The sequence below is a fragment of the Durio zibethinus genome, chromosome 27 (genome assembly GCF_047325235.1).
Source record: "Durio zibethinus cultivar Kanyao isolate XHJ-2024 chromosome 27, ASM4732523v1, whole genome shotgun sequence".
NCBI classification, from domain to species: domain Eukaryota; kingdom Viridiplantae; phylum Streptophyta; class Magnoliopsida; order Malvales; family Malvaceae; genus Durio; species Durio zibethinus.
The window spans coordinates 9,519,504-9,530,218 of NC_143188.1; the positions used below are offsets into that span (position 1 = coordinate 9,519,504).

General features: G+C 35.7%; 2 protein-coding genes across 5 annotated transcripts; one reads left to right on the forward strand and one right to left on the reverse strand.

Moving 5' to 3' along the window:
• The first annotated feature begins 314 nt into the window (after positions 1 to 314).
• Positions 315 to 5,239, forward strand: LOC111279225 (uncharacterized). Of its 2 annotated transcripts, none has more exons than XM_089756083.1 (4): positions 315 to 481; positions 601 to 2,324; positions 2,709 to 3,769; positions 4,852 to 5,239. In XM_089756083.1, the coding sequence occupies exons 2-4, from the start codon at positions 819 to 821 to the stop codon at positions 4,958 to 4,960; spliced, it is 2,676 nt and encodes an 891-aa protein (XP_089612209.1). In that variant the 5' UTR covers positions 315 to 481; positions 601 to 818; the 3' UTR covers positions 4,961 to 5,239. The 2 variants fall into 2 exon arrangements, with proteins under 2 accessions (XP_089612209.1, XP_022721921.1); XM_022866186.2 differs by having other exon boundaries at positions 315 to 426.
• Positions 5,240 to 5,797: 558 nt separating this feature from the next.
• LOC111279983 (uncharacterized) lies at positions 5,798 to 10,283 on the reverse strand. 3 transcript variants are annotated; one of them, XM_022867086.2, is made up of 6 exons: positions 10,116 to 10,283; positions 9,365 to 9,523; positions 8,095 to 8,282; positions 7,063 to 7,260; positions 6,536 to 6,595; positions 5,798 to 6,088 (listed from the first exon to the last, which is right to left on the reverse strand). In XM_022867086.2, the coding sequence occupies exons 2-6, from the start codon at positions 9,468 to 9,470 to the stop codon at positions 5,957 to 5,959; spliced, it is 684 nt and encodes a 227-aa protein (XP_022722821.2). In that variant the 5' UTR covers positions 9,471 to 9,523; positions 10,116 to 10,283; the 3' UTR covers positions 5,798 to 5,956. The 3 variants fall into 3 exon arrangements, with proteins under 3 accessions (XP_022722821.2, XP_022722822.2, XP_089612211.1); XM_022867087.2 differs by having other exon boundaries at positions 9,365 to 9,475; positions 10,116 to 10,254; XM_089756085.1 differs by lacking the exon at positions 5,798 to 6,088 and having other exon boundaries at positions 6,581 to 6,718; positions 10,116 to 10,256.
• Positions 10,284 to 10,715: the final 432 nt, after the last annotated feature.

Below are 10,715 nucleotides of genomic sequence, written 5' to 3' on the forward strand. Positions count from 1 at the left end.
TAACTTATCCTATATATATATATATAAATTATTAATATATATTTAAAATAATTAATAAATTAAATAAAAATATAATAACATTTTAAGCCAATCGTAAAATTTAAAAATTTCATATTATTAAAAAAATAATCTCACACACAAATGAGCCGTTCTCTTTGAGATAAGAGCGAAAAAGAAAAAACAAAAAAATTTGTATTAGTATAATTATACAGACCATTTCAACGAACCGCTCTAATAAAAAGCCGGTCCAAGAAAACTGGTTCAGAGAGATTGCTTATAAAATTAATTTTCCCTATTCCCTTATTTTCTTCTCCATCTCTCTAATCTTTTTTCACATAATTTTCATCTCAAATAACAAAAAAAAAAAAAAAAAAAAGGCCCACCACGGCTCCAACCCGATTCGGCTCCGAAATGGACTCAGAATCTGTAAGTTCACCGAATCCCTCACGCATTCGATTGAGCATTTTGAAAGAAACCTTTGGTAAAAAACCCTAAATCGATCCATTTCTAGGGCTTTAGTTGTATTCTTGAATATATTTAGTTTATTAAGAATTGAAATATTAATGCGGCTTTGGGTTTTGTTTTGTTCTATTTTTGAAGGATTCGCTATTGTAAATCTGTTTAGGGTTCTTGAAACTTGGAGGAATTGCTGCTTTGAAATTTATATATTTCGATTTGGGAAGAGAACTTATGGTTAAGGTTTTCGATTTTGGGACCTTTTTTATTAAAGGAGGAAATTTGTGATTGGGGGTCTGATTTTAGGGTTTGGTTCGGTATTAATTTTCGAAACGGGGAAGATAGGTGTCGGTTAGAGGATAATGTGTATACTGTGTGTGATTCAGAAGTGGTCTCGCCGGGTTGCTACCATGCTGCCTTGGTTAGTTATACCTCTAATAGGTTTATGGGCTCTTTCTCAGCTATTGCCACCTGATTTTCGATTTGAGATCACGTCCCCTAGGCTGGCTTGTGTTTTTGTGCTTCTGGTTACTCTATTTTGGTATGAGATTTTGATGCCCCAGCTATCTGCTTGGAGGGTTAGAAGGAATGCTCGTCTCAGGGAGAGGAAGAGGTTTGAAGCTATAGAATTACAGAAGCTTCGTAAGACTGCAACACGAAGGTGTCGGAACTGCCTGACTCCATATAGGGATCAGAATCCTGGTGGTGGGCGGTTTATGTGCTCCTATTGTGGCCATATTTCGAAGAGGCCTGTTTTAGATTTGCCTGTTCCACCTGGTTTGGGGATTTCAAATTCTGGGATTGTTAATCTTGTTGGAAAAGGTGGGAAAATCGTGAATGGAAAGGGGTGGTCTGAGAATGGGTGGATGTGTGGGCAGGATTGCTTGGAGAATGGAAACTGGGTTACTGGGTCTGTTGCAGGGAAGCCTAGTTATTGGCGGAAGAATGGCACTGGAGTTTTTGGAGGAGATGAGGATTGTTTGGCCGAGAAATCTTATTCAGGCATTGTTATTTTTGCATGCAAGATGTTGACATCCTTTTTCTTGTATGTTAGGTGGCTTTTGAGAAAGATTTTTAGGGTTAGTTCATCGAATGATGATGCTTCATCTGATGCAGACCACAGGGGGATGTTGACTAAGAGGGGTGAGGATGGCACAAGCTTTCATGAGAGCAGAGGAGAAAAAGCACGCAGAAAAGCTGAAGAAAAGAGACAAGCTAGGTTAGAAAAGGAGCTTTTGGAGGAAGAAGAGAGAAAGCAAAGAGAGGAGGTTGCAAGACTGGTGGAGGAACGGAGGAGACTAAGGGACGAAAAACTGGAGGTTGAAAAGGATTGCAGCAAACTATCACCACCTGCTAGGGAGAAAGAGATTAAAAAGGAAGCAGAAAAGAAGTGTAAAGAGAGAAGGAAAGAGAAAGATAAAGTGTCTAGTAAGAGCAACTCTGATGTAGAAGAGCTTGAGAAGAGAGCCTGTAAGGAAACTGAACGGAAGCGTGACATTGATAAGAAGAGTGAGATTGATCACTGGGAACATCAAAAGTCTGGAACAGATAATGTCAAGGGTAGTACTCTAGAAACAGGACATGGAATGAAAAATGCTTCTGCAAATAATTTCAGCCGGGGAAATGCTGGAACCAGATACTTTGATCGTATGAGGGGTACATTTTTGTCATCATCTAAAGCTTTTACTGGAAGTAGTTTCTTTGGAAAGAGTACTAATACTCCTACTGTTACAAAAGAAAGCAAAACTAACAATTCTGTAGACCATCTCCATACTTCTGCCCATAGGAGAGATTTCTGTCCATCGGAGCATATTGCTGGGAAGTTGAGTATGAACGGAGATGATAAGAATGTTAAAATCAACTACCCTGTAAGTTCCTTTCCTTGACTCTGTTTGTTATTTGAGTTCATTGTTTTAGTAAATTATTAGAATTCCTACCTTTTTTACGATATGAAACACAATTATTTTCTTTTGAATTTATCCCAAATGCACAATTACTACCAACTAGAGTAAATTACTTTAGCTATTACGAGCAGCCATCAGCCAGCCAGCTTGAGTACTAAATGAAAATTTTTCTTGCTTTCCTTGTTAGTCAATATTTTAATTGAATAACTGCCTTTATTTTTTTCATTTGGAATCATCATATTCTAGAACTGTAGAATTTGATGGTTTCTTGAAGATTATGCTCTTTGGTGCATTATAGCAATTTATCTAGAAGGAAACAGTGTTACAATATGGAACTGTTCACTGCAGGTGCTTTCAGAACCCCAACTGAGGGCAGCACCTAAAAAGTCTTGGCAACAGTTATTTACTTGTTCACCTTCTGTTCCTCCAGTCTCAAATGCAAATGTTATTAGTAGACCTAATTCAAAGATTCTGTCAGAAGCTCAGAGCCCACCATTACCTGGTCATTCAACAATACAAACATTTGATAATCCTATCAATTTTGGACTGCCATCACCATTTATATCTACATACCCAAATGGAGCCCCCAGCAGTAGTTTAGGTTTCGCACCTGCTATTGAACCCATTTTCCCTCATGCTGCTGAAGGGCTTCATGAATTTATACCAGAAGAACCAGAGCTTTTTGCAGAACCCTGTTATGTTCCTGATCCGGTATCCTTGCTTGGGCCTGTTTCTGAGTCGCTTGATAACTTTCAATTGGACTTGGGTGCTGGCTTTGGAATAGACGTAGCGGTGGAAAGGCCTCATGCTTTGAAGAATATATCTGCTTCTTCTGAAATTAACAAGCCCTCACCTATTGAGTCTCCGTTGTCAAAATTACGGTCTGCTGATGAAAGGCATAACAGTTCTAACAGGTTCCCAACTACCCCAAACGCCCAAGATCTTCACACTTTTCCCGTGGATGGTTCTAATGCAAATGAGATAGGGACATGGCAGATGTGGAGCAGTTCTCCCCTTGGTCAGGATGGTCTGGGTTTGGTGGGTGGTCCAGCAAGCTGGCTTTTACCTCTGGAACATGATAGATCAAACAAGGAAGACTTTTTGCACCCTTCTTCTCAGAAAACTATGGCATCATTGTTCACAAAAGATGACCCTATACTTGCTGGTATACAATCTCCTCGGAAGGTTTTTCTTGGTAATTGCCAGAAAGGTGGAACATTCAGTCCTGTAACTGGTCCAAGTGATCATGATACGTGGTTACAGAATGCTTTATTTCCACCATTGTCTGGTAGTGATAACCATTTTTCTATGAAGCCTCAGGAGGAAATGAGTGAAATGAGTTATGGAAGTCCCAGTGGATCTGCAGGCACCCATCCATTTGAGCCATCTCCTCTGAATTGTTGGCCCAAGTGAGTGCATCAAACTTATATCCTACCATTAAATGCTCTAATGTTTCACATGTTTGTAGATGGAAAAGCAAGAACCTTGAATGTTGTCTTTTTTCTTTTCTTTTTTTTTTGTTGAATCATTTAATCATTGATTTGAATAAATATCTTGACTCTTGGCATTTTAAGTTAGCTCCATTGACTGGAAGAATTGTACCAATGGAAATTTTTCGTCTTTTAGGAATAGAATTTTTTGTATCTTTTGGCTCTATCTTTACTCTTGGATTTAAAGCAAGTATGAGTGATGGAAAATGTTGTACTAGTGGAAATTATTAATCTTCTAGGAATACAGATTCTGCATCTTTGGCTTAATTGAGTTGTTAATACTTAATTACAGAAATTGTTAAATCTGAAAGAGCATTACATATGAGAAATGAAGCAAACATTTTTTTTGGATGCTTGATGTACTTTAAAAAAAAAAAATTAATGATTTGCATTTTGGTGAAAAGGAATTTGTCAATTTGAAGTCATCTGTGTTTACTCTCATATCTCAATAGCACTTCTTCCCCTCGTTTAAAGAGTATCCCTGAATCTTTGGCAATTCTAAATTCTTCCAAACATATATGTAATCCTGCTTGAAGTCGACTACACACCACTAACTAGCTCAAAATGCATTTGTAACTTAGATATTCATTTGCAAATTCTGCTTTCTGTTCACTTGAATCCTTTCTGTTAATTACCTTGACTACTTACATTCAATGTTATATGAAGTTATCAACAACCAATGTTATATGAAGTTAGTTTTGCACTTGAATACTTTATGTTAATTACCTGGCCTCCTTTATTGCTTTCTATTCTGTGCTAGAGAACTTGTAGTAAAAGCTGATATTGAAGGTGTCTTTGGAGTTGTTCCCGCTTGTATTGATTTGTCTTTTAAAGGGATAATTGTAGTGTGGTTGGGTCCATTCATTGAATAGTCCATCTGAAGAAATGGGCAGCTGCGTTTGTGTGCCCATGTTTGTTTAATGCATTTTCTTGGTTAAGATTTTTTTTGTAATTTGTGATGGGGCATCTGATACTTTTTGGGCACTGTTATCTTTTGGCAGGAAGGAAGGGGTTATGCAAGGTTCAGTAGAAGATGTTGGAAAGTCTTCTGTTTCAATGCCACATGTTGGGGGTTTATTTCCCAACCCTGTTGTACAGTCACTTTGGTAATTTAATTGAAATAGGAAAAAAGTGACAAATTGCCAATTGGAAGGGCTTTAAATACCTCTAATCTGTTCTCACTTCTCAAGATCTTTTGGGAAGGGGGTTGGGGGAGTTTAGAATTCTTGATGATGCATTGTACCTTCTCTTCTTTAAGAGGGAGATTAACGTTGACTTAACATTAGCTTGGATAGGAAATACACGTGGGATGCATTCACTCGTGGCGTAAGGTGACATCTAGGTAAAATTATACCGCTGCTTGATTCTTTTTTAGCTTTATTATATAAATTTGCTGCTGGGGGTGCTTTTTTTTTTTTTTTTTTGGGGGGGGGGGGGGGGGTGTTCCTATTTTGAGGCAAGAATTGTTCATTGGGGCAGATGGAAAAGCAATTCCTCTTCGTAGTTGCTTCTCTCTTTTAAATCTTCAGTTGAACGTAATGTGTTGGAGAGCAAAGCATGGCATGGGCTGCAATGCATCGGTTCATAAATAAAGTTGCTTTGACTCTAGCATCTTCGCCTAAGCGCTTTTGCTAATTTGAGCAATTCATTAGAATTTAATTTTAAGGGCTAGAATATATAAAAGAATTGATCTCATAAAAAAAATATTTTTTGAATACTGTAGCTAGTCTGTTACTAGTCGCTGCAAGCTTGGAATCAAGAAAAGCTCTTGATCCTTCCTGGTCAATGAATTGATGTTGGTAGTTCTGAAGATCTGAAAACGGTCTTGAACAATTGGATATAATCTGCTCTTTCACTTTAATCCAAATCGAAGAGATAAACAGAGATGAATGCGAATGCATTAAATAATTGTTTTCAATCTTGGGTGGTTTAATTGAAGAACATACGTATAAAGAACCCAGTAAAAAACACATCTATTGATCTGGACAACTTTGAGAAAGCAATCAGATTTGAGTAAATATTATACATGCACAATTGCAAACCAGGGAGTTAAAGCTTTTTGTACCATATTACAACAACAGATCCAAGCGGTTTTGGGGGCAGCAATTATGCATCAGTCAATGGTGCCTGCTTGGCATCACTACAGGCACGGAGTATGGTGCATACATCAGTTGTTTCCAGAAACTGCTCTGCATTTGCAAGGATCAGAGGGCCGTACTCGAAAACCAACCTCTTACACTGACAAGAAAAAACACATGATGGTAGATAAGATTTATAGACAAGACCTCCATGGAAAGGGAAACAGAAAACCAATAATCAAGAAGGACAGCAATAAGCCAAATGTTATACATGGAGATTTCTTTCACATTTGTTAATCAGACCAACCCTTAAAACATAACAACTTGTATAAATACGACAGTTATCCTAAACGTGCTTATTTATGGATATTTAATTTTATTTGTTGATATAACTGACCCTTAAACGCCATAAATTTCTAAAACTCAATATACACGCCTGCCATTTCTCAAGAATGTTCGAAAAGAAAAAAGAGTAGCAAATGATACATCCAACAACTAAAATCTCACAGCTTAGTTATAATGTAAATAGACCTACAATCCAGTGAAGTGTTTACTTTAATAAACTGTTTTTATGGATGTATAACAAAACGTAAGGTTAAAATCTTACCTTTTGCACATAGTTCTGCACTGAATTACACCCCTTCAAAAGGAGCTCAATTATCTCCAGCTGGCATCAGGGCACAAAAGGAGCAGCAAATTAGCAACGTGTTATCTGTTATATTGCAAAAGGCATGTACTCGTAATAGTCCACATGATCCTCCTTTAGCAACAGGCATACCATATCAAATATCTGGAAACAATGCAGTATACTAGCAATACGTCAACATCTCTACTACCCACTTATAAACCAATCCAGCCAACCCTCATGTTGTCACTACATACATTATACGTCAATAACACTGCCTAACAATGTCATCCTTATGCCCCCCCAACCTACCCCCTCCACCCACCCCAACAAAAGAAGAAATGTAACATTTTAAATGTACATTTGTGTTAACTATTCCCAAAGCTAGCAGTACATTATAATGATTCAACCAAAGCAGAAATTATGTATAGGAAAGCAAATATCCAATTATTCATAAGATCAACCCTTGTAGACACATTTAGTTTTAAAAAGATGGGAGTTATGCAAACCTGTGTATCAGGATCTTTCAACTTAATTAGTACTTCTGAAACAGCATGGTGACACATGCCACAGCTATCTTCACGGATTTGAGAAGATATAAGTGCAACTTTTTGACATAGGTTGACCTTTCGACAGAAATCTTCAGCCTGTGTTGAAGAGATTTCCACAAAGAAGATAGGAACATAGTAGTCCACCAGTGTAATGCACTGTGCAGTACATATCAGATAGTCATTTAGTATTTTTGGACTCAGGAAGAGAACAAAACGAAGACACTCATTTAAAAAATATCCTTGAACATCAAGTGGAAAACTAATATTCAATATTTTAGGCTTTTCGGTTTCAGTGCTGAGTTGACACTTAACCATCCCATTTTGCCCATAAAATTTAGTTTAACAATTCCTGTATACAAAATATTTGATTATATTGCATGGGACTTGAGTGCGTATCATGCTATAACCTATTTGACCTCAATTGATATAGACGGAGGCAGATTTACCATTTAAACTGAAGTATCATGCTTCTTTAGTCTATGAATCAAATATAATGATGAAAAATTGACCTATTATTATGCATGAGGAAAAGATATATGGATATCAGTCTGATGATAATCAAGGCCTGCTCTCAGCTAGGCAACCTCAAAAGTGGAATTTCAGCACGTTCTGATGGATGGAACTCATCACTTTATAACTACCAGAATTGAAAGACTTTCACTTATACTAGATAAAAAAAAAAAAAAAAGAGTGAGTTGAAAAGAGAATTATGTTTTGAAAAGAAAGTAGTCTAATGTCAGATATGTGGGTAGTTCTTTTAAAAATGTAAAAGATGAATACCAACTAAGTTGGTGTCTGGTTAACTCGAACACCAACTTAGCACCAACTTAGTCAGGCATTTTAATATTATTACAGATAAAGGAGACAAGATGAAGAACAAGAAAAGCCAATACTCAATCAAGAAAATTTTGCTTTTCTACTTTTAATTTTTGTTTCTGATTGAGGTTTGAGGGATGGAGGATGCACACAAATTATCTATTTCTAACTTACCTGCTGCTCGAAAGATGGTATATGGGAGCAGCTCTTGTGAAGCATCTCAACTACCTCAGTCTGGGTCTTGTTTTGTGAAAGGAAATCAATTGCCTCGGTAGCAAATTCCTCACACAAGGTGCACACATTGTCCTTCTGAGTAACCTTTTCTACTACTTCCCCATCTTGCCCATGGTTTATCTGCACAACTGAACCAAGAAATCTGTGTCATTACACTTGATTATTTTCTCACTTTCATTTAACAATGTTTATTTAAAAATGCTAAACCACATGCAAGTCAATTTCTCAATTAAGAAAGAAATGTATATGGGCATCTCAATCTCAGCACATCTTCAATGAGCAATCATTTAGGGATCTCAGTACCATAAATGAACACTTTTTGGCAAAAGTGCCAAAGCTTCAAACATCTGCTAAATATCAATATTAATTCATGATGCAATATGCAAGAGATATATTAACAGTTGAAGCAAATGACCACGATAATTAATGTAGATGAAGTAGTTTCTATGTACAATCAGATCACCTTTGAGGATACATATTTTTGACACAGTGGATCTTGATATGTTAAGATTTTCTAATTCAAACAGCCAAAAGGTAACAAGAGATGCATTGCTTTACTTGAATGTTGTAACCAGAAGGAAGCAGTGAGTAGGGTGGAAAATTACAACATCAGGCACCTCATCTTCCTACAACATATAATATATAATTTCAAATTTGAGGTGCAAAAACCAGACCGATCCTGTTGACCTGCATAACTTGCCTGAATAATTATCAAACCCAAAAGCCTGCATAACTCTACTGAAGCCCAACCTGAATTAATCCCAAAAGTGGCCTAAATCTAAGCCCAAGAATCAAGAATATCTCAAAAGGCCAAAAGTTCAGAACCTAGAAAAACCAAACCTAAACTCACACTTGTCTTGAGCCGTCCAATCGCGAGCTCTATCTCAAAGAAATTCAGCTGCCAAGTATTAATCATTAATTTAACTCAAAACATTTTTACAAGCAAGTAATTTGAGAGACTTTAGAACATATCATGAGATTGAGTTCAACCATTATTAGGCAGTAACTTCATCTGAATAATGATTATTAATCATTAACAGAGTCATTCTGTGCATCATGTTTCTTATCTTACCAATAAACAAACAAAACTCCCACAGCATAAAAATCTAAACAGCCTCCCTCACTACTAGGAAAAGATAACGAAAATTTTTTAAAAACTGAAAAGAGACAAGAACATTAACAAAGACTACTAAAACTCTAATAGAATTACCTGATCCATCAGAGATTACTACCTCAGCGGCTTCTAGTTGTCTAGCATCACAAGCCCAGCTAGTACTCAACACAAAGAGGAACAAGAGCCCAAATTTCATATCCATAATTCCTGGAGTTATTTATTAGCTAGCATGAGAATTCCATAATGCAAAGCACACTACAAGGAAAAAGTCAATGTCTTTTAGATGAACATAACCGTAAAACGTTTCTATAGTAACAATGGACAAAATATTTAAACTAATGAACAAATCACTTAGGAGGTGTGGCCATAGTTGAAAAGAGATGAAAGCCAATACACAAACTAATATTACCCTTAATTACTAGCTATATCTAACTTGTCAGTTAACCGTTTGACAGGGCTTCATACAACCAAGATAGAAAGAGACCGGTAGTAAGTCTAGAACAAGCTAAGTATACTCGAGGCAGTAGCCTTGATTAATCTTAATCCAAAGGATAAGCCAGGAAAAAAATAGCTGTAAACACCAATACACTTCAAATTTATAACACTTGATTCATATTCTTGAATCTTTCAATATTAACACTAATATAAGATGAAAAAAAAAAAATCAAAGAAAGAAATATAAGAAAACCCATCAAAAATTTTGCATAAAATTAAACAATTGAAAGAAATTAATTGGAAGATTAGCATAATATAAAGTAGTGAATTAGGATTAATGAATAGGGGTTCAGAAAGATGTATGTAAATTGAAAGGAAAAGAAAGAAATTGAATGAAAGAGAAGAGTTTTACCTTTGTGAAAGAACAGTCAGCGCAGAGAGATTGTATGGAAAGGAAACTTGTTTCCTTTGAGTGTTGGTTTGGACAAGGCGTGCAAGTTGGAACCGTCGTTGGCTCAGTGGCGCTTCCTTCTTAAACTCATCAATTCACGTCGTTTTGCTACTCTACGGTCAGAGTGACACTCTTTCTTAGTTAATCCCCATTTATCTTCTCAGCCTTTTTTTTTTCCTATCAAAATTTATCAATCTTAAATATTTTATAAAGATGAAATATCTCATTCACGGTTATTGGAGTTTTAAGCCTGTTTAGTGAGATAACGCATATTTTTAAGATACATATTAATTAAAAATGAGATATACGATATTTTTAATTTTATTTATGAAATTAAAATATTATTATTAATTTATTAAAACGAAATTTTTAATAAATATATACAACTAAAATCACATAACTCCATTTTATTTAGAAAAATATTTTTCATGTTTTAATTTTTGATTGATAATAAATATAAAATGAAAAGATATCAAAATTAAAAAATTTTAATAAATATTAAATATGATAATAATTTAAGTGGATATTACATTTATCTTCTAAAAAATTTGTTTCTTTTAT